Genomic DNA, 26,862 nt, shown 5'->3' with positions numbered 1-26,862 from the left:
ATCTACTTGATAAGATTTAGGATACCAGTCTCATGTTGGCATTAACTGATCTTATTTATATTTAACTTAAGGAACAAGCTAAAAGGGTTTCAACTCAATATACTTAAGTTCAGGTATACTTGATAAGTAACTGAATATTCGCAGCTTTGCACTTCTATAAGAATGTTATCCTTTGTTACTCCTTAATTCAAACCTCCTCACATGACTACAATACCAACTTGCCCAGGTAGGCTACAAGTGAATCACTTTAATACTTATGAATTTTGTAATTCAGCCATTTAAAAACCATGGGAAGAGAGTCAATGAAATAAAACTCAAGGTACTCTTGTACTTAAAGGATGCTAAATGCTTTCCTCTACTCCTCTGTTTAGTATCTCAAAGAACTTCCTTGCACTCACAAATAGAATTGTCACTAGGGTCACCCTGAAATAGTAACCAAAGAAAGAGACTTTCTAAGATGATTTTTAAAAAACAGTAATAGGGCTTCCCTGGTGGCGCAGTGGCTGAGAGTCCACCTGCCGATGCAGGCGACACAGGTTCGTGCCCCGGTCTGGGAAGATCCCACGTGCTGCGGAGCGGCTGGGCCCGTGAGCCATGGCCGCTGTGCCTGCGCGTCCGGAGCCTGTGCTCCGCAACGGGAGAGGCCGCGACAGTGAGAGGCCCGCGTACGGCAAAAACAACAACAACAACAAAAAAATTTAAGAAACAGTAATAGAGGTTCAGGTTAAACAGATCCCCTATTAAAAGAAAAAAAACCAGCAAGGGCTATAACTCAGAAGAACTTCATCTTATTTAGAACTACAGTACAGACTTCTAAGAATTTTAAAAATCATATTCATTTTGAAAGCAAGTATTCCTACTAACTAATCTTAGATTTGAGGAGGAATTAGATAAAACTCCATCCTGCTTGACCTCACAAATAAATCCTTCAACAGGTCTAATTTTTCCTAAAATTTAAAGTCTCTGAAATCTCTCCAAAAAGTCTATTTTGAATAAAGCAAATAATACATTCTTAGAGGTTAATGAAGTGCGTGTGATAGCCAACTTTCTCTAGAATATTCTTAAACATTAGATCAATATCACATCAAAGTACTATCCTTGAAAGAATTCTTTAACATTAATCATAAGTTCTCTATATATGTAAAGGAGTAATAGGGTGGTGTCAAAATTATCCCTAAGGTGATGTAATGTCTAGAATCAACTCCTAGTAATGGGAAAAATTAAAGGCACCTTAGAGTGTTTAATGTGTGGATCTTCTTCAGGAGTCCTTTGCCATGGTCAGATACACTAAAAATCTTTACCTTAAAATTAACACATTAATTGCTACAATATTTTTCTCAAACTACAATGAGTACAAAGGTCAGACTTCCTGGTGACAGAGATATACATAATCTCCATGGGGCTAAGTGGCAGAGACAGCACTCAGAAATCTAAGCAAACATTTGAATTACACAAAATTCAAATTTTCCTGGTGCAGAATAAAAGCTAGTAAGTTATTCAAAACCTTGTTTGATAATTATGACTGGGAAAAAAATCTTTAAAATGAATACTTCTGTTTCTTTTATTTACTTACATTGTAATCCAATGTGTATCATAACTGCTCCCAAACTGCTGAAAAGTACCAAACAGTTTTGGAAGAAGACGAAGTGAAATTACTACTGATCTGAAACAGCAAAAACAGGTATTTATAGAATAAAATGATTTTAAATAGTATCAACAATTCTAGATCTTAACAGAAATTCAGCTATTTAAAATCTTAAATGCAAAAAGAGTTAATGAACTTCACATACATTTCTATGCAAACACAAAATTTTTTCCTAAAGTATCAACTTATTATACACTGGGGCAAGAAATCCAAGTTTTAAAAAACCAATCCAAGACTTTTAAAGTAAAATACACCATACAAATATCTGAGTATAAAAGCAAGTGAAGAGCATTTAAATATAAATTTTTTAATGACAGTATTCTTTAACGAGTCATAGGTGCTTCTGAAGATTTAATCAAGGAAAACAGGAAGCAGCAGCTTGGGTAAATTATCTAGAGCAGGGCTTCTCAAAGTTTAGTGTGCACTTGATCCAGCTGGGGGGATTTTGTTAAAATGCAAATTCTGATTCAGTAGGTCTGGGGTAGGTTCAGGATTGCATTTCTAACAAGCTCACAAGTGATACTCAAACTGCTGGTTTGTGGACTACAAACAATAAATGTAGAGAACATTTTTCAAACTATATAAATTATCACTTTCTCCCTAATTCTCACTTAATATCATCTCCATCTAAATTGAGAATCACTGCATTATGAGCATGCTAATAATAGAAGCACACCACATACCTCAAGTATAAAAGGGCCAAAAGGCAATAGGAAATCATTCTAAAACCTCAAGAAGATCTGAGCATGTCTATCTTCTGGAAGAAAAGGGGGTACAGGGAACATATTGACATGCAAATCCCAGAAGTCCTAGTAGGCAAGAAGGTTGCCTGCATGAGCCTTGAAAGAAGCAGGACACACTCTAATAAAGTTACTGAATTTCTTTTATTTTTAAGCTTAGGAGCCAATATTGCTTCATGAAAGAATTTTTACAAAGAGAAAAGTTGGCACCCTACCCACAAGTATGGAGTACAAATAAGTCCTCAAATATGCCTACTCTTTTTAAGAGTACCAGGTATATTCGAATACAGGACTACACTTCTGAGTGGGAGGAAAACAGTGGTGAATGCTGAGTAGGAGAAACTACAAAACTTTGTTTCTGAATAAAATCCAAAGTACTTAAATTTGACTACAAAGCCTTGTCTGATCTGTCCCCATTCCTTCTATCAGTCTAACCTATTTTCCTTCCCATCTTCCTTTTTTTTTTGGCGATATGTGGGCCTCTCACTGTTGTGGCCTCTCCCGTTGCGGAGCACAGGCTCCGGACACGAAGGCTCAGAGGCCACGGCTCACGGGCCCAGTCGCTCCGCGCGGCATGTGGGATCTTCCCAGACCGGAGCACGAACCCATGTCCCTTGCATTGGCAAGCGGACTCTCAACCACTGCGCCACCAGGGAAGGCCCCCCATCTCCCTTTTTGCTATTCCTTCAAAACACACGAGCACATTCCCACCTCAGGGCTTTTCTATTGCCTCTGCGTGGAATGCGCTTTACCTAAATAGCTACCTGAAGGACCCCTTCCCTCACTTTATTAAGGTCTCCTCAACTGTCAACGGAAGGGATGACCCTGACAACTCTATTAAATATCACCTTTCCATTGCTCTGCGAACCTCTATTATTCTTGACTCCTTCCCAATTTTCCTTCATTCATCATCACGTAATGAATATTCCTTTATTTAATATGTCTACCACTAGAATGTGCTTGATGTGAGCGAAGAGTGTCTTATTCACTAAAAATCCCTGCATATGGTGCATGCTGAGTATATATTTCCTTAAATAACAAACCAGCAAAGAACTTAAAGGCAAGATTTTCAAGGAAGGAGGAAGACCAACAGTGTAAAATGCTATATTACAGTTATGAAGGAAAAGGACAGAAAAAATACTACTGGAAGACAAAAGAAACAGCATGTTAGAAGTATGTCAGAGGATCAAAACAACATTAGTATAGATTAAAGAGTATATAATGGACTTCCCCTGTGGGCCAGTGGTTAACACTCCGTGCTTCCACTTCAGGGGGCACGGGTTTGATCCTGGTGGGAGAAGTTCCACACGCTGCACACTGTGGCCAATGATAATAATAAGTATATAAGTGAAGCAACAAAGACAGTAAATGCCTGATATCCAGTAACTGCAAAGTAAATATTCTTTAAATATTCAAAAACATTTAAATTTTTAGTATACTTTTAAATATTAAAATATTTAATGTTTTTCAACAAGTCGCACAGAAGTGGTGCTTGGGAAGATAGACCAAGATAGATCAGGGGAAATCAATTTCAATTTTAGATTATTTATCTAAACTCCTTTGTCAAAGTTTCAGAAACATTAGCAGAGTTTTTCCTAAAAATTAAGACATAAAAAACTGGAATGAATATATATATATATATTAATTTGACTTTAAAAGCATAAAATCAATGAGATATCACAAAGAAAAAAGGACAGAAAAATTTCACCTAAAATCACAAAAGCAAATTCCAAAATTGTTTGCCTAGTGTAATTTCAACAATACTTTTAAAATACAAAGAAACAAAGACTAGAGATACCATATCTCACTAAAGCAAGTCTTATAGTGTGCAGCAGTTGTATATTTTCTGAAAATCTTATTACCTCTTTTGCAGTAAATGGTGTTAAGAGTCTAGACTGTTTAAATTTACTTTCCAAATTTTCTACAATAAACATGTTTTCATTTTATAAAATGTAATGTAGAAGCAAGCACATGATGCTTGACATTAGAGAATAGGATGCCAGGCATTGAGCAGGTATTGGTTGAGTTGAGTGAATAATGATGTGGTTCATGTAAAAGAACCCAAAACAGGATTGTAGAAATGGGACTCGTCTTACCTCTACTCCTACCTAAGGGGAATGCTTTTCTCCACAATTTATAATAAAAACACTGAATTATTAATAATTACATCTTACGTGACTAAAACAGTTTTTTAAAGTTTTTCCAAAGATTCAGAAAAACTCCAAATTTTTCTCCTCAAAAAAAGATTTCAGGGGCTTCCCTGGTGGCACAGTGGTTGAGAGTCCATCTGCCGATGCAGGGGACATGGGTTCGTGCCCTAGTCCGGGAAGATCCCACATGCCGCGAAGCGGTTGGGCCTGTGAGCCATGGCCGCTGGGCCTGCGTGTCCGGAGCCTGTGCTCCGCAACGGGAGAGGCCACAACAGTGACAGGCCCGTATACCGCAAAAAAAAAAAAAGATTTCAAAAACAGTGAAGAGACGTATTTTAAGTGCCATAAATTTAAGAATATAAGAAATGACCAAATCCAGAATCAAAGTGATCCTGAAACTCTGGAACACTTTATTTAAACTGATAAATTTGAAAGGAAAAATGATATAAAGTACTGATTACAGAATGAAAATTAGTAAAATATTTACAAACAGGGTAAGATCATGTATTTGTCTGCTGACAATAATAATTTATATTCCAATATTAAAGGAAACTTCACAAGATCACATATACCAACTTATTCCAAGTAAAATTATATCATGCTGTACAGCAGAAACTAACACAACACTGTAAATCAACTACACCCAATAAAAAATTTAATTTTTTTAAAATAAAATAATGTCATAGCACTTCTCCTATAACAACTATGAGATACTACACCTTGACTTATCAACTTTTTTTCCCAAATAGTTTTGACTGCTGATATGCTTATGAAAAACATCAAAATTACTGTTATATTCAAACTTACATTCACAAATTCTTCCAAGAGTGAAAATTTCAAATACCAAACCACACAACCCTAGGCAACAATATGTTTAAGATGAAAAGGTTCAATGGTCCAGAGTAACAAGATACAGTCAGCCCATATGCAGGTTCCTCATCTGTGGATACAGAGCTAACTGTCCTACTCTATTTTATATAAAGGACTTGAGCACCTGAAGATTTTGGTATCTGCAGGGGGATCCTGGAACCAATCCCCCAAAGATACAAAGGGATCACTACACTAATTTTACACTCAAGAAAAATGCTATTACTACCTTAGACTGCCCTGGTTCTTTGCTTGATACAAAGGTTTTGTTGCAACCTTTGCTGAAGCTTATTACTATACAATAGTGTGATGTGACTCTAAGAATTACCAATGTAACTTTATATTGCTTTAGTAGAATGAACACATTTGCTAGTAGTCTTCACAGTTAAAGTTACATTTGGACGATTTTTTCCTAATCCTAGACTCCATATTTGAAGAAAACTGGTGTGTTCTACAAAATGCTACTGTCAACTAATTAATTAATTAATTTTAAAATATTTACTTATTTGGCTGCGTCGGGTTTTACTTGTGGCACACAGGATCTTTGTTGCTGCGTGCAGGATCTTTTTAGTTGCAGCATGCCGGATCTTTTAGCTGCAGCAGGCAAACTCTTAGTTGCGGCATGTGGGATCTAGTTCCCTGACCAGGGATCGAACCCAGGCCCCCTGCATTGGGAGCATGGAGTCTTAGCCACTGGACCACAAGGGAAGTCCCTCAGTCATTTTAAACTATAGTATATACCAAGAGTTGACAAAAAATGCTGTATATAATACAGTCTTTACAGAGAGAAAACAAAACCAAAAAAAAGTACATAGTACCATGCATTTAATTATATGAACCTTTATTTATGCAAACAGAATCCCTGACCCGTGAGCATTTTTACTTTTGTATTCAAAGGCAAAAAATTTCACACGTGGGTTAAACTACCTACTGCATAAAGAATGGCAAAAAAATAGCACACTGGATAGGTTCCCAGACAGAGTCTCAAATCAATTCTCAAGAAGCCACAGAATTTCAGGAGGTACCTAGCCCAGGATGTGAACCTACCTGCCTTCTAGTAAACATAAAACACCAAAGGGGCTGATTACAACCCAACTCCTACTTCCACCCTACTCACTAGACAGCAGTCTTATCTCACTCACCCAAACTAACAAATATCAAGCTGAAAAGTAATGGATTTTTCATTGTGGGAGCTACTGTCTACCTCATGCTCTCACTTCATGACAACATTCTGCAAACCAGTCTACTATGTGTTTCCGTGTGTAACTTTAAACCTCCTGCACCGCTGAAATGTTATATGCCTTATAAAACAATCTGCCTAAGGCTAAATATGCATAAGGCACATGCTGCATGTTTAAAGTGTTTTAAAGTGTTAACAGTGGGTTCCGTACAAATGGCAGAATTATGGGTGATTTATGGGAGACTTTTCCTTTTTCAGATCTCTATGCTTCCCAAGAAGTAATGAGCCCATATTACTGTTCAAAAAAAAGCTAAGTTCATTTTGTGAAATAAACTGTAATAAGACTATAGAACAGCAAAAACAAAGATTGTTGACAGGTCTATAAACCATGGAAAGTGAGGAACTAGAAGGAAAATTAAAAAGTCAACATAGAGGGGGCTTCCTTGGTGGCGCAGTGGTTGAGAGTCCACCTGCCGATGCAGGGGATGCGGGTTCGTGCCCCGGTCCTGGAGGATCCCACGTGCCGTGGAGCGGCTGGGCCTGTGAGCCATGGCCGTTGAGCCTGCGTGTCCGGAGCCTGTGCTCCGCAACAGGAGAGGCCACAACAGTGAGAGGCCCGCGTACCGCAAAAAAAAAAAGAGAAGTCAACGTAGAGAAAATAAAAAGAAACATAAAACCTGTGTAAACTACATAAAAAATTGACATCATCAAGAAGCAGACATCTGTGGGGTTTTTTCGGTCAAATGTCAGGAAAATGGTAAATGAGTTAAGATTTCAGTGGCCCATTTATTTCAACATAAGGAAGAGCTTTCCTATTAATATTAACACCCTTGTGCAACATTCCTTTCCTACTGTGATGGCAAACTCAGGGGGAGAGGAATCCTTGGAGAAAGGATTCTTGTGTTCAGAATAGGATTTCTCAAACTCTGATATCAATACTGACACTTGACACAATTCTGTTGTGAAAAGCTGTCCTCTGCATTGAGGGATGTTTAGTAGCATCCCTAGCCCAAAGTAACATCTCCAATTCCACTCATTAATGTGACAACCAAAAATATCTCCAGATACTGATACTACCTAGGGAGAAAAAAAATCACCCCCATTAAAACCCACTGGTTTAAATGTAAAATAGATAGCTAGTGGGAAGCAGCTGCATGGCACAGGGAGATCAGCTCGGTGCTTTGTGACTGCCTAGAGGGGTGGGATAGGGAGAGTGGGAGGGAGGTGCAAGAGGGAAGGGATACGGGGATAAAAGTATAAATATAGCTGATTCATTTTGTTATACAGCAGAAACTAAAACAACATTGTAAAGCAATTATACTCCAATAAAGATGTTAAAAAAACCCACTAGTTTATCAGGAAACTGGAACTAATAATGTTTAAAAAAATTAATTATTTTTCAGTTTGCATGATAACTTCAGTAAGTTCAGCCGGTATACACTGGATGTGTTGCATATGTCACAGGCTAAAAAATGCCACTATGCTCTAAGTACTGGCATATATGACCAATTAATAAGAGGCCTAGCATAATACATACAGCAACCATCTGAGTAAATTTTGAGGCCAAAATTAACATCAATAGTTATGTTTACTATATATCAATAAACCATTAAGTAACTATGATTAGGTACAGGATTGCCTCCAACAAATGAAAAATGCTTCAAGTGATTTGGGAGTGAACAAATTAAAGCTTAAAAAAATCCAAAATGATGATTTTCCATTCTATACACAGAATTTTCCTGTTGTCTCTTTTACTTTTTTTTTTTTTTTTTTTGCGGTACGCGGGCCTCTCACTGTTGTGGCCTCTCCCGTTGCGGAGCACAGGCTCCGGACGCGCAGGCTCAGCGGCCACGGCTCACGGGCCTAGCCGCTCCGCGGCATGTGGGATCTTCCCAGACCTGGGCACGAACCCGTGTCCCCTGCATCGGCAGGCAGACTCTCAACCACTGCACCACCAGGGAAGCCCCCTCTTGTCTCTTTTAAGCTACACTACTTAGAAAAATATATGCTCATTATGGAAAAATTAGAAAATAGAAAACCATAAAGAAGAAAAAATTAACTGATTCCTTCCAGAAATAACCATTCTACAGTCTCACATATTGCTTGCAATCTTTTTAACAAACGCACCTATGAGTATACGCCCATATCATTATATAATCTTTGAAAACATTTGACTCTTAAAGGCTACATGATACTTCATCTTTCACATAGCTTTTTTCCTTTTTATTGAAGTAACATACATGAAAAAACACATATAAACCTAAGTGACAGTTCAAAATATTAGGAGGTGAACATACCTGTGTAACATGCACCAACATCAAGAAAGAAATCATTACCAGCATCCCAGAAGCCTTGGGATATGCCCCCTTTCCAGTCACTAACAACCCAAGAGTAACCATTATCCTATTAAATACAATAGTTTTCCTGATTTTCTTTTTTAATTTATTCATTTATGGCTGCATTGCATCTTCGTTGCTGCTACTCTTTATTGCAGTGCATGGGCTTCTCACTGCGGTGGCTTCTCTTGTAGTGGAGCACTGGCTCTAGGTGTGCGAGCTTCAGTAGTTGTGGCTCATGGCCTCTACAGAGCAAGGCTCAGCAGTTGTGGTGCACAGGCTTAGTTGCTCTGTGGCATGTGGGATCCTCCTGGACCAGGGCTTGAACCCGTGTCCCCTGCATTGGCAGGCGGATTCTTAACCAATGCGCCACCAGGGAAGTCCCAGTTTCCCTGTTTTTAAACTCTGTATAAACAGAGTAATAGAGATATACTTTTTTACATCTGGCTTCTTTCACTCAAAATTTTGTCTGTGAGATTCAACCACACTATTCCATGCAGTTGTAGTTCTTTCATTTTTACTACTATATATATACTATTTCATTCAACAAACAGTCCACAATTTAATTTTCCTTTCTATTCTTTTTTTGTCATTTAGATAGCAGTACAAAGAATAGTTATTTTGAATAATGCTTTTATGAACATTCTTGAATGTGTCTTTTGGTGACCTTCTGGATGTATTATTAAAAGGCACATACTTAGCAGTGCAACTGCTGGGCCACAGGATATGCAGATGCACTTTTGGGGAATAAAAATTGATACAACTTAAAAAAGCATTCATTAGCTTCACAAAGACTTTTAAAAGACAATTAACATTTTAGGGACTTCCCTGGTGGCCCAGTGGGTAAGACTCTGCGTTCCCAATGTAGGGGGCCCAGGTTCAATCCCTGGTTGGGGAACTAGATCCTGCATGCATGTCTCAACTAAGTTTGCATGCCGCAACTAAGAGTCCGCAGGCCGCAACAAAGATCTCACGTGCTGTAATGAAGATCCCGCACATAACAACTAAGACCCAGAGCAGCCACAATAAATAAATGATAAATATTTTAAAAAATATTTAAAAGACAAAACATTTTAAAACTAATTTCTATAATACCTATGTAAATGATGAAATATCATTCACCCATTAAAAGCATTATTTTTAAAGAATATATGCCAAATGAGGCAACTGATCCACTAACAGGGGTCTATTAGTGGTTTCTTATACCTGCATGAATAAGCAATTTTTCTATTGTGATTGTACCAATTATAGCCCTTTAAAGATCAAAAGAAGAAAATTAAATATTGCACATACTTTTTCTAATTAAATTAGGTAAAAAAATTTTTTGAAGCAGTTAAATATTCAATAAAATTAGACATTTATATTGAGCCTGGGCAGAGGTAAGCTGAAAATATTAATATAATATATTCAATTAGGGGCTTCCCTGGTGGCACATTGGTTAAGAATCCGCCTGCCAATGCAGGAGACACGGGTTGGAGCCCTGGTCCGGGAAGATCCCACATGCTGCGGAGCAACTAAGCCTGTGCGCCACAACTACTGAGCCTTCGCTCTAGAGCTCACGAGCCACAACTACTGACCCCATGCACCGCATCTACTGAAGCCCACGCACTATAGAGCCCATGCTCTGCAACAAGAGAAGCCACCACAATGAGAAGCCCACGCACCGCAACAAAGAGTAGCCCCCGCTCGCCGCAACTAGAGAAAGCCCACACGCAGCAACAAAGACCCAACGCAGCCAAAAATCATAAACAAAAAAATAAATTAAAAAATATATATATTCAATTAATAACTGAATTCACTACATCAGAGAATGGAACAATATTATCAGAGCAGTATAAGGGAAACTGGAGACTGTATCAACAGAACAGAACTGAAAATCAAGAAACTTGTGGTAATTATTTGAGCCCCAATAAGAAGTATATAAATATACAGCAGAATTCAAACTAGGAAAAAAACACAACTAACCTAATTCTTTGTGCACTACAGAAGTCAAAAGATCCACCCAGATGGAAGAACAATGCCATTATCAAAATGTTTATATTTCAGCTTAAGTTTAACTTCACTTATCTTATTTAGCTTCCTTTATATATAACAGTTCAAGAACATTTAAACTGTAATCTGAAAATAGAGTAATCACCACCATGTTCCCAGAATCAAGAAGACAGTATTCCTTTGTCTCTGTTGGAGGTGATCTAATCAAGAGTGCCGAAAAGTGCTGAAAAAAGCAAGACTGTGTGATAACATATAAACCCTGTGGGGGAAAACAGTTTAGAACTAATATAAAAACCACAATTACTAAAAAAAAAATAGGTTGATAACGGTACATTAAATGCTATGAACCCACAATATCTAGGTCAATAAGAATATTGATTATGAATATGATTACTGCATAAAAAATTTTAAATTCCTATTTACCTGTTGTTTCCTAAATTTTCAAGGCAACCTTCAATGAATCTCATTCGAATCTGTCTATCCGTAAACCAACATACTAAGGAACAGAGAAGTTTCTCTGCTTCATTTATTAATCCTTCAGAAAGATTAACCTACAAAAAATGTATATACATAAAGTTACTGTTTATACTGAATGCATTCTGCTGTAATTTTGTAGTCTTTTGGGTTTATTAAATAACTTACTGCATCATCATCTTGGACTATATCCCACAACAAAGTGTTTCCTTTCTTGCAAACGTTATCCAAATTAATGTCTGTTACAGCATTACTGCTGAATTGATGTTTATGAACTGTAGGTCCTGAAGGGGCAAAATATAACACACTATAGAGCAATGCAGTTGACTGAAATTGTAAAGTGAACTACAGCATTCATAAAGTTAACAAATTCAAAGTGAAGTATAACTTTCTTCTTACATCACAAGATAAAAACAAGATTAACACAGTTGCTTTATGAATGAGACAGAATAGTACTGTTTAGAGTTTGATACTACTAAAGTAAAATAAAAGTTTTCATAGCCTCTCCACTATTTCATAGCCGCCTCACTATTACTAATAAGTATGATTAATGTTTTCCACAAGTCAAGAGAACTGTATATAAATATTTGAAACCCAAATTAAACATTAAGAAGAAAATTTAACTGAATTAACTATATAGCCAAGGGACGTTCCTCTAAATGACCTTCTGTAAAGTGTCTTATACCTAAAGATTTTTTTAATTGAGATGATTTACTCAAAACATTCAATTAAATTCACAGTGTCTATTATAATAATTCAGACTTTGAGTGCCAGACTATGAATTCTCCCTAGCTCTGTTATATTAAGCAAAAATGCTTCATTGTCTTTAACAGCTTTACCATGAAATTTCCCTCTTAAGCTGTACATGTACATTGATTTCATTAAAATGAGAACTATGCAACCTTCACCATAATTCTGTTTTAGAACACTTTCACCACCCTAAAGCATTCCCTCATACTTAATTACATTTAATCCCTGATCCCATTCCCGAGCCCTAGTCTGTTCTTCCATCCCCATAAATTAGCCTTTTCTAGAAATTTCATATAAATGGAATCATACAATATGTATGTATAGTCTTATGTCTGACTTTGTTCACTTAGCAAAATGTCTGAGGTTCATCCATGTTGAAGCATCTATCAGTAGTGTGTTCCTTTTAAATACAGAATAATATCCCATTATATGAAAAAATTGTTTATATATCTACCAATTACTGAAAGTTTGGATAGTTGCCAGTTTTTGTCTAATATGAATAATGCTGCCATAACACTGATATAACCAGTCTTTGTATAGACATATGTTTTCTTTTCTTTAGGGTAAATACTTAGAAGTGGAATTGTTGGGTCATAAGGTAAACACGTATGTTTAAAATTTGAAGAAACTGCCATACTGTTTTTCAACACATAGGTATGGTCGCTCTTTTTAATTTTAGCCATTCTAATAGATATGCAGTAGAATCTCATTCTGGTCTTTAATTTTAATTTCCCTAATGACTAATGATGCTAAGCATCTTTTCATGTGCTTATTAGCCATTTGTGTACCTTCTTTGGTGAAATAAATCAATTCCCAATTTTTAATTAAGTTGTCTTACTACTGAGTTGTAAAAGTTCTTATATGGTCTGGATACAAGCCCTTTATTAGATATATGATTTGCAAATATTTCTCCCAGTTTGTAGCTTGACTTTTTAAGTTTGGGGTTTGTTTGGTTTGTTTTGGTATTTACTTTTTAAAATTAATTTTATTAAAATACAATATAAATACATAAGATCCGGAACATTTCTATCACCCCAAAAAGTTCTCTTGTGTCCCTTTACAATCAATCCCCACCACCAATCACTGAGTAGATGTCAATCATTATAAGTTACTTTAGGAAATTTTAGTAGTGCATATAAATGATATATAGTATGTATTCTTCTGTCTAGCTTCATTTGCTTAGAATGTTTTTTGATATTCAGTCATGGTGTTGAACGTATCAGTAGCTCTTTCCTTTTTATTCCACTGTGAATATACAACAATTTGTTTATCTACCAGTTAATTCCAGCTGAGGTTCATAAATGAAGCAGTTATGAACGTTCAGGTACAAATCTTTTTGTGGACGTATGTTTTCATTTCTCTTGGGTAAACACCTAGAACAGGAATTGCTGGGTCATATGGTAAGTACAAGTTTAACTTTAAAAGAAACTGCTAAAACAGTACTCTAAACTGCCTGTACTATTTTAAGCTCCTTCACAGCAATGTATGAGAGTTGTAGTTGCTCTGCATCCTTAGCATCATTTGATATCATTAAGTCCTTAATTTTTTACCCATCCGAAATGAGTAGAAATATCCAGTTGTAGTTTTAATTTGAATTTCCCAGATGACTGTAGATATTGAACATCTTTTCATGTATTTACTGACCATTTTTATATCTTCATTTATGAAGTAACTGAATTTATTCATACCTGTTGCCCATTTTTAAATTGTATTGTTTGTCTTACTGTGTTGGAAGAGTTCTCTATAGTATTAAATACACAGTAATACAAGGTAGATTTGGAGACCAATAATACGTCTAATATTTTGCTCAATTTCTAACTTCATATAGTAAAAAAACATGTACAATACTGAATAAAAGGAAAACAGGTTAAGAATAGAAGAATGGTGAAAATTTAATAAATATGGTATAAAATTAAATTGACCTCAATCTTAACCCATTCATTTCTCAACAACCACAATAACAAAAATGTCAAAACAGGGAATTCCCTGGCAGTCCAGTGGTTAGGTCTCCGCGTTCTCACTGCTGAGGGCCCGGGTTCGGTGCCTGGTCGGGGAACTGAGATCCCGCGAGCCACGCAGCACGGCCAAAAAAAAGGAAAAAAAAAAAAAAGTCAAAATAACCTTATCTAGATTATACGCAAGTAACAGTTGAAATCAGAAAGTTGTTGCCAAGATCCACAAATTGCATCTCCAAGTCTGATCGTGGCTTTAAAAGCATAAACCTAATCTATCTGGTTTACTTAGTTTATAATTTACTGGCATCCCAAAACCCATGTCCTAGGCTACTAAGTGCTGATGGTATGTATCCAAGCAAGAGGTTGGATATGGACCTTTAAATTGCCAATTCTAGAACTGTGTTCCCTCTTAATTTTTCTCCCTTTCCTCCTTTATCTCCTACTATTCTTTAACCTCTTCTAACCTCTATTCTTCAGTTTGGTCATGTCCTATCATCTTTTTAAGACTGATTTAGAGTGATTAGAACCATCATTTTTTGAACATTTTCATCACCCCAGATGAAAGAAACACCTCACCCTTTAGCAGTCACCCCTCCTCTTATTTCTCCCAATCCTCACTAGCCACAGGGAACCACTAATCTATACTTTCTATCTCTACAGATTTGCCTATCTTAGTCCTTTTATATAAATGGAATCATACAACATGTGATTCTGTGTAATCTCCTACTTTTAAGTCCTAAAATTCCTGAATATAAAATCTAATGCAGCCATATATTTTCTCAAATACAAAGCTATAATTTTTATACATATTATTTTTTATTTCTTTTCCTTGTTAAATATCTCTTGATGGAACTGCAGCCTTCATATTCATGATGGAGTATTCATAATAATTTCATTTCCTTGGGGAAAAAAACTATAATATGAAAATTACTTGGCAAAAACATTGAAGTAACAAAACATTGTTGATTCCTTTTAACAATGTGTTATATAAATTATTCCTATTTTAAATAAAGGAATATATTTTACTTACTACAGAACCTTACCTTGACTAAGATGTTCATGGTAAATAGATGCTAAATTGGGAAGATGTTGTTGGAGATGAGATGTTAGCTCTGCATGTGAATTAATCTGAACTAGCTCCTCTTCACACCCAGATTCTTCACCATCAAAATCAGCCATATTTTTTTCTGATTTTGCACTGACCTGGGAGCTGCTGCAACTGACATCATCTGCACTTAGCATATCATCAACCATATGACTGTAACACAGAGAGGAGTACAAAGTCAGCAATTACAAATTTAAACACACATTGTGAATCACAAAAAAATATCTCTCAAAACATTTGGCACAAGTTACAACCCACTCAAGAATAAAGCTACATTTGTTTGTTAACAATATGGAATATTGACAGCTTTACAAAAAATAAAAAGCCCACAAAGTCTGCACTATATATTAATTATACAATATATACCTACATATTATCTGGCTCATCAACACACTTCACTAAAACAACTTCAAAGAGAATAATTTTAGGAAAAACAAAATCAGTAAACTTAACTGTTAGATAATTTTTTTATAAACTCAAATCTTAAAGTGAAACCTTAAAATTTATTTACATTTGTTCATCCAACTGCAGAATCAAATCAGATAAGGAAAAAAATTTCAATTTACAGCTGCAATCTAGATGTGGTTAGTATTAACTGAGCGACTTTTAACTCAATAAACACCTATTAAGCCCTCCCTTCTAAAACATACCATATGGGGTGCTCTAAGGATGTAAAGACAAAATGATAAAAATAACACGAAGAAGAAAAGTTCAGGATTGATTCAGAGACTCACAAATGGTACCCATACACAGAGAATATGGAAATGGCTAACATAAAAAAAATAAATCATTAGGTCTTTTCAGGTAGAGGGTTGGCGTGAACACTATAAGTGATTTACAATGTACCAAACTGAACATATTACCCTCCTCAGTTTTCTGAACTAATTGCTTTGTCTCCAGTATGTCCTGGGGAGAACTCTGAATGTGCATTTCTCTAATGTCAGACCATAAACCAGTGGTTCTCAAACAGAAGGCCAAGGGGACATCTGGCAATGTCTAGAGACAATTTTTGGTCATCACAACTTGGGAGATTCCTCTAGTATGTAGGCCTAGAGGCTAGGGATGCTGCTAAACATCCATCCTACAATGCAGAGGGCAGCATTCACATTGCTGTAAATCCAAAACACAGAATTACCTGGCCCAAAACATCAGTACTGCCAAGACTAAGAAACATTACTGTAAACTCATAAGGGTTAATGATAAGAAGAAAAAGGCAAAGGAAATAAAGTAGGAATATGTATGGATGTGTAGTTCTCCCAAACAACCATATTAAATTCTGAAAGGCCCGGCAAATAGTCAGGTTTAAGATAAATCCTGATAAACTACATATCCCTATTTCATCATTAACTCAAATATTACTACTTGCAATGATAGTAATAATAAATAGCAGCTAATATTTATTAAGTTCTTATTATGTGCCAATCATATCAGCCCATGAAATGCTCACAATAAGCCCATGAGATAGGTACTATTGTTCCTACTTTATAGATGAGAAAATGATAGTAAGAACAACTGAGTACCTTGCCCAATACTATAACACTAGTAAATGACAGAATCACTTACTATTAAACACCATAGGTATATTTCACAGATAATCAAAAAGCTTTATGCTGAGGCTTTATCCTTACTAATATCCTAAAATTAGAATGTGCATAAAATTTCCCTTTTCATGATCACACTTTAATGGAAGTTTCCACAAGCAATTTACTATCTACTATTAGGCAATTATTACAAGGAGTTGAAGATCTAGATCTGTGTTGTCCAATACAACAGCCACTAGCCACCTGTGGTCACTGCACATGTAAAAAATGGCTGGTCTAAACGAAGATGTTAGGAGTATTAAATATACACAGATTATTGAAGACCTAGTACAAAAAAAATTTTTATTAAAAATTTTACACGGATTACATGTGGATATATGATATTTTGGATATTACTGCTTTAAATAAAATTTATAATTAAAATTAATCTTCTCTGTTTCATCTTGCTTTTTGAAATGTGCCCATTAGAAAATTAAAAATTAGGACTTTCCTTGGTGATCCAGTGGTTAAGACTCCATGTCGCCACTGCAGTGGGGCACGGGTTCGATCCCAGGTTGGGGAACTAAGATCCCGCAAACTGCAGGGCGTGGCCAAAAATAAATTAATTAATTAATGAAAATTAGAAATTACATACTTATGTCATGCATTTGTAGCTTACATTAATGGCATGCATTTTTAGCTTACATTATATTCCTATTGGACAGCACTGATCTAGAATATATCGCAATTGAATAAATATAGGCTATAATTAACTCCCTAAAGAAAATGTAAGCTGTTTTATTTTTAGGTAGACTTACCCATCGTGGTGGTGATGATGGTGGTGGTGGTGATGGTGATGCTGTGGACCAATAAACTGCCGACAATTAAATAATTCATTCCCAATAGTCTCCCCAAGAAAGTCCCCAGTGCGTGTAATACAAGATTCCTGAGATGCTTGTGCTATATGAGCAGCATTCATTTCCCCTGAAATATCATGTTCTGGGTCTTCAGAGTGTGAACAGGCATCTAGCATTCGTATTCGATTATCTACTGATGGCAGTGACTCAGTGTTAAAAACCAGGTCCTTTCCTGTTCCATTGCTTGTCCCACTTCTTTCTGATGGACCTTGGGAATCCCCTAAGCAAATGCCTGCTTGACTTTCTAATTTCCTGTTCCGATGATCTGTACCACAACTGCTTTTAGAGGGATTATGACCATGATCGTCATCTTCATCTTCTTCTTTAAGGGCTTCAATATCTGCAATGTCTTCTGACTGTACCTCACTGCCAGGGCTCCCTGCTGACTGGCTTGCATGGCTAGAATTCACCTCATTGCTAGATCCATCACTATGTCCACTACTGCTACCAGGACCACTGCTTCCATCTTCACCACTGTTGGCAGTTTCATCAGAACTTCCCTGCATGGATTCCTATATTTAGAAACAAAGAGACTTAAATAAATATTTAAACTAGTAAGAAAAAAGTAAATGACATTAACACACTGTACTTTTTTAAAAGGCTGGCACAGTCCTGACAAATTTCATTGAACAATACAAAATGGAATTAAAAACTCAAAGAAAAGTAAAGAACCTCAATGATACTTAAAAGATAGGAAAGGCCTCAACTGGCATCATGTTTATATTCCCAGTTCGAAGGATAAACATGGCACAAACCCAAAAATCAAAAAATCTCTTTAAAGCGGGAGGAAAAAGTATTTTCATACCTCTGTATCTGAAAGTCGCTGCTGCACATGTTTGGTTCTATTAATAAGTTGCTCATCCATTTCAATGTCACTGCCTCCACTTTGATGCGTATCACTGTTATCACTGCTTTGAGGACTGGCTGCAGGTGACCCTATATTAAAATGATGGGGATTTTTTTACTTCTAACTTGTATTAACATGGATCTATCAGAATGTCATAATCCTCTGATTCTTTGATATACCAAAGCTTCATGCTAAGTAGCCAAAAATATAATCTGGAAATATGTTAACATTTGCCAATTATTTCTAAAGAAGATATACATGATTTCAATTAAAAGTCAGGATACTAATGATTTCAGCAAAAAGGGTAAGTAAGATAGATAGGTAGTCAGGATTTACATCTCCTATGCAAAATGAACTTTATGAATATGATACAAATATATTATATAAAATTAATTAAATCTAGATGATCATCAAAATAAAACTACAAGTCATCTTGCCATACATTTCTAAGACTCAACTTACAAGGTGATGGTGCAGCTCTTCTGAGCTCTTCGTCCTCTGAAGGAAAAGGAAAAAACAGGATGGAAATAATCTAAGTGACTGAATTTCTTTGGGGCACATATCAGTTGTTTTTATTACATAATCAACAAGATATAGGTAGGGAAACCTGCAATAATATAAGTCCCCACCACGTGTCGTAGTACTTGTGGGTGCCTGCACAGGAAAGCCTAAGAAAAGGGTAGTATATGATGTCAGGAAACAAAAAGAGGGGTAAAGCTGATAAACTTGTAGGAAACCCTAGAAAGTTATACATGTAAAAGCACATATAAAATACCTGGAAAGACAGAAAACTTTGAAGTAGAAAACGCAGAAAGAGAAATGTATCATTATGTTCTATTCTCAAAATTATTTCTAAAAGAAATCATGTTGACTGTTTTCTAACCAAAAGCTCTAAAGCTTTTATGACATAGTTTTGTTTTTTTTCTTAAAAGAACACTAATGAAAGAAGATCCAGTAACTACTGAAACGTTATTGCCGTTATTTGAACAGTAAACCAAAAACATGACCTAACCCCAATTTATTAACGTTTTAAGAAAACCCACACCTCCCTTTCCAACTTATTTCAAAATTGAGATTAAACTGAAACTAATTTGCAGAAACTATTTCAAATTTGAGTTATAAGCTATGAACAACTTACTTCAAATTACATTATACTTTACTAACCTTTCTTATTTCCAATGGGAAGATTAGTGTTTAGTAAAGATGCAAAAGAACTCTGTTTAGATAGCTGGGCCTTAGCTGCTAGTGCATTATTCCACAATGCTTTAATTAACATCGATGCCAAGTACAGTGTCTTTAAAAAAAAAAGAGGAGAGGTTGAAATTAGCGGTTTTAGGAAATACTGTAACAAATTTAATATCCTTTTGCCTAACTGAAATGCCAACAGTAATAAACTACAAGTTAAATCATCTGGATCACAAAAAAATTTTCACTTTACAAAAAAAAACCATTATGTTTTGAATGAATTACCTGTTCAGTATGAACACTTGGTTCAAGAGCTGAGACCAGATTAAGAAGATGTCTAAGTGGTACTGGATCCAAATTCTTGATGAGTGAAGGAAATAAGTCATGTATATACCGACTACAGTGTTTCAGCTAGAAAATAAAAGTAGAGACAATAGTCAAAAATAATCACACTATATAAATAACCTGACACTAAAGAAGTTATATAAGTTTAAAAGTGAAGAAGCTGGCTAGTACACTGATGTTTTTTAATATATTAGTAAAATGTTAATTACCAAATTTCATAAATCGCAGTACATAAAATTGTGAAAATAAAATTCCACTTAAGCAGAACTTCACTTTATCCAAGCAAACCACAAGCATAATTTTTTAACCTCAAGAAGGAAGCCTGCAATAAATAGTCTCTGGAATCCAAGTATAAAAAGGATTCCAATTAAATTTAGGAACATATCACTAATATAAAAACAAGTTAAACAGTTAATTAAAATGTAGGCAATAAAAAATAAAATAAATTACAATTAGGAGAGAAAACCAAATAAATATTATTTTTTAAGTGTACAGTGGACCCTTGAACAACATAGGTTTGAATTGTGTGCATCCACTTATACAAGGTTTTGGGGTTTTTTTCCACTAAATACATACTACAGTACTATAATGATCCACAGATATGGAACTGTGGATACGGAAGGCTAACTGTAAAGTTACACATGGATTTTCGACTGTGCAGAGAGCTGGCATCCCTAATCCCCATGTTGATCAAGGATTGACCATATTATATTTCTCACATTAAGTGGTTATAAAGTATTTATATAACATGGTCATTAATTGAAATACAGTACAAAATAGAAACCCCTTTATAATCAAGGTCTTCATAATATAAACTAGGAAAGTCTCCTTTGTTATACTAAACAGAATTATGTAAATATGAGGGAAAATATAATATTTACAAAGATATGACTAGTAAATATTACAATGTCATGTAAAATAAGCATCTTTTACAGCTACAAAGGTGCTAACTGCTAAATCAAGATACAGCAACAAATCTGAATTGGCCAGAAATACCCAATTTCAGGACTCCAAAGGTAAAATGTATCCTACTTATCTACAATACATAAAAAGTCTATAAGAAAATGTAGATTTTTCTATTCTAAAACACTGACTTATATATTTTTCAGGTATAAATCATATAAACTCTCTTCTACTGCATCATCTTATCAGGGTAAATATATACAACCTAATTTTGAAACAGAAGGTAAAATAAAATAACACTGGAAGAATTCCTCTACGTTGAGGTAACTTCTAATAAACTACACTATTTACTTCAATGCTACTATTAAATTCAACAGTGTTCTTTACACAACTGCAGTAGTTTAAGAACAAAAACATCATTTGATTTTGAGAAGTGAATCATCAATTATAAGTCTGCCGATTTTACAGATCTCACCTAAGAATATTTTAATATAGTATTAATTAACATTATAATTGGACTGTACTAACAGTTTATACTTGCTTTTTGTCAAGAAGTAACTATCAGATTTACACTTTTCCTAACGAAAATGTGATTAAAACATACTGTGTGATAAATTCCTGATTTGTACCAGCGTAAATATTAATAAAATGGGATTTTCATAATAGATATAATTTTGGTTATTTTTAAGTAACAAGACCCATAAGAGATAATTATGTAATCCTGTAACTGAGGCAAAAGACACATAAGGCTCTTTTCAAGATGCACTTTATGAAGACACATCCAAACGTCAGGAAAAAAATATTAAGATTGACAGCTTTAGTTCCTGGTAAAAATGGTAGTGTGGAGTTGGTTCACAGACTCTTCTTAACTAGTTATTGAAAAGAAAAGAGAAGAAAAGAATGTCAGGGAAGATGGCAGAGCAGGAAGTACCAGGAATCCAGCTCTGTACCTAGAAAGCAACTGTACTACTGGCAGAAACTGTCTGATGTAACCACTCTGAAACTCTGGAATAGCCAATTTGAACTCTTGTGCTCCCAAAGGAAAGCTTGGCTGGTAAACTGTTGTTAATGTTGGCCAATTTCAGCCTTCAGTGTGATAGCAGCTACCCATTTCCTACTCCTTGACCCTATGGCAGGCAGCTGTGGGGACAGCAATATGTGACTCTGGTACTGTTTGTTGGAGCCATGGTGGGCAATAATGATCTTGTCCAAATAATAATGTCCAAATAACAAACTTCTGTGTTCTGAATTCGGATTACTACATCTGATGGGTGAGGTATGGGCACAGAGGTTAGCTGCCATTGTTTCAACCCAAATCAGCAAGATTGACTACTGGGAATTAAGGGAGCCACACCAGGGTTTTTTTTAGACATTCAATAACAACCAAATATGTAGAACAATTTAGAAAGGTACTGTACATTCCCAGGGAAAGACACAGCTCAGAAAAATACCTGAAAAGACCATGAGCTTTCACATTAGATCATTTTTAGGCTAGGGATCAATTAAAAAAGAACAAACTCTGAGAAAAGAAGAGAATCTCTTTTCCAAAGTTACCATACTATAAAATTCAATGTTTTCAACCAAAAAAAGAAGTAAACCAACACAAAGTATAAAAAGAAACAGGAAAATATGGCCCATCCAAGTAAATAAAATAAATCAACACAAATGTACCCGTCATTTGTAGAATGCGCACCCATAGGAATTACTAGACAAAGACCTTAAAACACCTTCCCTTAAAGATGTTAAAAGAGCTCAAGGAAGAAGATGAAGACTGGAAAACAATGCATGAACAAAATGAGAATATCATTAGAAAGACAGAAATTATAAAAAGGAGCCAAAAAGAAATGCTGAAAAGTAAAATAACTGAAATAAAAAATACACTCGAGGGGCTCAAAAGCAGATCTGAGCAAACAGAAGAATAAGCAAACTTGAAAACAGGACAACTGAAGAAAATAGGACAACTGAAATTACTGAATCTAAGGAACAGAAAGAAAAAAGAATGAAGAAAAGTGAAGAGAGTCTAAGGGACCTGTGGGACACCACTCAGTCTACTAATACACTCATTGTAGCAATCCCAGAGGAAAAGAAAGGTACACAAAGTATATTTAAAGAAATAATGGCCAAAAGCTTCTCAACCTGAGGAAAGACGTAAGTCTACAAATCCAAAAAGTTCAACACACTCCCAGTAGGATAAACTCAGACAGTTATACCAAGAGATATTATAATCGAACTGTTAAAAGCCAAAGACAATAAACTAATCATGAAAGCAGGAAGAGATAAGCAATTCACATAAAACAGATACCCTATAAGACTATCAGCCAATTTCTAATTACAAACCTTGGAAGCCAGAGGAAGAAGTATGATATATCAAAGGGTGAGAGAAAAAACTTTCAACTGAGAATTCTACAATTGGCAAAATCTGTCCTTAAATAATGAGAAATTAATACATTTCCAGATAAACAAAACTAGACCTACAACTAGGCCTGCCCTGCAAGAAATGCAACAGGAAGTCCTTCAGAATAAAATGAAAGGAAGCTAGACAACAGTGAAGAAATAAACATCTCTGTAAAGGTAAATATACAGACAATTAAAAGCTAGTATTATTATAGTTTTCATTTCTAACTCCATTTTTTAATTCCTACATGATTTAAAGAACAAAAACAAGAAAAATTATTATTATTCTACACAACTGGGCACAAATTATATAAAACTGCAATCTGTGATATTAATAGCAAAATAAGGGGGATGGAGCTGTACAGAAACAAAGTTTTCGTATGGTATTTAAGTTGGCATAAATTCAAATTAGATTGTAAAAACTTCAATATGTCAAATGTAATTACCACTTTATACACAAAATATCTATAAAATACACACAAAAGGAAATGAGAAGGTAATCAAAATATTTCACAAAAAAAAATCAACTAAAAAAAGAAGGCAGTAATGGAGGAAAATAATGGACAAAAATACTATAAAGACCTATAAAAAACAAACAGAAAAATGGCAGAATTAAACTCTTCTTTGAGTAATTATTTTAAATATAAATGGTTTGGGGAGAGAGATAAATTAGGAGTTTGGGGATTGAAATATACAGAATACTATATATAAAAAGTAGATAATTAAAAAGGACCTACTGTATCACACAGGGAACTATACTCAATATCTTATAATAACCTATAATGGAAGAGAATTTTAAAATATATATATTTATATATATGTATAACTGAATCACTTTGCTGTATACTTTGCTGAAACTAACACAACACTGTAAGTCAACTATATTTCAATAAAAATGTTTTTAAAATAAATGGTTTAAACACTCCATTCAAAAGACAAAGAACAGCAGAATGGATTAAAAAACATGATACAAATATACAATGTCCTTAAGAGATTCATTTTACATCCAAAGACACAAACTGGAGAGGATGGAAAAAGATATTCCATGTAGATAATGAGCAAAAGAAAGCTGGGCTGACCATACTAAAATCAAGTAGTTTTAATTTTTTAGAAGTTACTAGAAAAAGAAGAATTATCACATACTCCAACAACCCCACTCCTGGGTATATATCCAAGAGTTAAAAGTGGGATTTCAAAGAGATATTTGCACACTCATGTTCACTACAGCATTACTTACAGCAGCTAAGACGTGAAAGCTGCACAAATGCCCATCAACAAATCAATGTATAAATACAATGTGGCACATACATACAACAGAATATAATTCAGCCAAAAAGGGGAGGAAATCCTGTCACATGCCACAGCGTGGGTGAACATGGTGAACATGGGTGAACTTTGAGGACATTATGCTGAGTGAAATAAGCCAGTCACAAAAGGACAAATACTACAGGATTCCACTAATATGAAATATATAGACAGAATGATGGAAGCAGAGTCAAATGATGGATACCAGGAGATGTGAGGAAAGAGAATTGGGGAGTTGTTGTTCAATGGGTGCAGGCTTTCAGTTTTGGAAGATGAAAAAGTTCTAGAGATCTGTTACATAACAATATGAATATAATTAACACCATTAGAATTTTTTAATGGTTCAGAGGGTAAATTTCATGGGTTTTTTTCCCTACCACAGTTAAAGATTTAAAAAAAAAAAGGTTAACAGAGACAAAAGGTAACATCATTCATTAATAAAAGGTTCAATATAGCAAGAATATATAATAAACACTGAAGAAAAAATTGACAGAAATTAAGGGAGAAATAGAAAGTTCCACAATAATAGTTGTAGATGTCAATAACCCACTTCAATAATGGATAAAACAACTAGACAGAAGAAAAGAAAGAGAAAACTCGTAGAGCACAATAAACCAATTACACCTAACAGACATATAGAGAGAACATTTCACAAAACAACAGCAGAAAACATTCTTTTCTAAAGAATGTATTCTTTTCTAAAATACAGTTTTCCAGGATAGACCATATGTTAGGCCACAAAACACGTCTCAAGAGATTTAAAAAGATACGTGTTTTCTCTGGCCACAAAAGGATGAAGTTAAGAAATCAATACTAGAAGGAAAACTAGAAATTTTACAAATACATGGAAATTAAATAATACATTCTTAAACAACCAATAGGTCAAAGAAAAAAATGACAAGGGAAATCAGAAAATATTTAGCAACAAATGACTTGAAAAAACAACAAAACAAAATACATGGGATGCAAAAAAGCACTGCACAGAACCTTATTAAATGTAAATGTAAATTTAAAAAGATCTAATTATCAACAACCTAATTTTATCATTTAAGGAACTAGAAAAATAATAAACTAAACCCAAATCTAAAAGAAAGGAAATAATAAAGATGAGAACACAGATAAATAAAATACAGATTAGGAAAACAATTTTAAAAAATTAACAAAACCAAAAGCTGGTTCTTCTAAAGATTCACAAAATAACAAACATTTTGCTAGACTGACTAAAAAATATTTTTAGAAGAGGAGAGAGAAGATGTAAATAGCTAAAATCAAAAATGAAAGTGGGATATTACTACCAAACTTAGAGGTTAAAAAAAAAAATTATAAGAAAATACCATGAACAACTGTATGCCAAAAAAAATTCCTCACAAATTATCTAAATTGACTCAAGAAAAAAGGAAAATGTCAATAGAGCTTTAACAAGAGACTGAATCAGTAATCAACCTCCCAACAAAGTACTAAAATACATGGTCTTAACTAGTGAACTCTACCAAACATTTATAGAAAAATTATCACCAATCCTTCTCAAACCCTCCCCCCAAACTGAAGAGAATGAAATACTTCCTAACTCATTCTATGAGACTAGCACTGACCTGATACCAAAGCCTTCATTAAGAATAGAAAATCACAGAGCAATATCTCTTTCAATGATACTAAAGTTCTCCACAAAATATTAGCAAATCAAATACAACTGCATATTAGCAAATCAAATACAACTGCATACTAAAAGAATTTTCACTGTGACCAAGTGAGATTTACTACAGGAATACAAGGGTAGTTCAATAAGAAAAACACTGTAACACATCCTATTAATAGAAAGGAAAAAAGCCACATAATCTTCTCAAGTGATGCAGAAAAGGCATCTGACAAAAATCCAGCACCTCTTCATGATAAAAACTCTCAGAACTTTAAGAATAAAGAAAAAGTCCACAGCCAACATCACGCTCAGTACCCAATGACTGAAAAAATTTCCCCTAGGATCAGGAACAAGACAATGATGCTCGCATTCATCACTGCCATTCAACACTACATAGAAATTCTAGCCAGAGATATCAGACCACAAAAATAAATAGCAAATCAATTGGAAAGGAAGATGTAAAACTATTCATAAATGACATGATTTATACATACAGAAAGCTAGTAGAGCTAATAAGCAAATTCACAAAGTTATACAGTACAAGTTCAACAAGCGAAATTCAACTGTTTCTATATACCAGCAGTGAAATACCTGACAAGAAATTTAAGATAGCAAT

At 34.9% G+C, this 26,862-nt stretch overlaps 1 protein-coding gene across 7 annotated transcripts in view; it reads right to left on the bottom strand.

Annotated features, from left to right (window-relative positions):
• USP34 (ubiquitin specific peptidase 34) overlaps positions 1–26,862 on the bottom strand; it is a 231,592-nt gene that overhangs the window by 112,776 nt on the left and 91,954 nt on the right. For 6 of the 7 annotated variants that reach the window (XM_029232068.1, XM_029232067.1, XM_029232073.1 and 3 more), the window contains 9 exons: positions 19,949–20,074; positions 19,643–19,772; positions 18,941–18,976; positions 18,437–18,567; positions 17,533–18,143; positions 15,133–15,347; positions 11,553–11,668; positions 11,334–11,461; positions 1,574–1,663 (listed from right to left, as the gene is read on the bottom strand). In XM_029232068.1, the coding sequence (XP_029087901.1) occupies positions 1,574–1,663; positions 11,334–11,461; positions 11,553–11,668; positions 15,133–15,347; positions 17,533–18,143; positions 18,437–18,567; positions 18,941–18,976; positions 19,643–19,772; positions 19,949–20,074 (1,583 nt within the window). The remainder of the gene's footprint in view (positions 1–1,573; positions 1,664–11,333; positions 11,462–11,552; positions 11,669–15,132; positions 15,348–17,532; positions 18,144–18,436; positions 18,568–18,940; positions 18,977–19,642; positions 19,773–19,948; positions 20,075–26,862) is intronic. The other variant, XM_029232069.1, reaches the window with a different exon arrangement.

The sequence above is a fragment of the Monodon monoceros genome, unplaced genomic scaffold, assembly GCF_005190385.1.
Source record: "Monodon monoceros isolate NGI ecotype Baffin Bay Population unplaced genomic scaffold, NGI_Narwhal_1 Super_Scaffold_19, whole genome shotgun sequence".
Taxonomy (NCBI): Eukaryota; Metazoa; Chordata; class Mammalia; order Artiodactyla; family Monodontidae; genus Monodon; species Monodon monoceros.
This window is presented reverse-complemented; position numbering and strand designations above follow the sequence as displayed.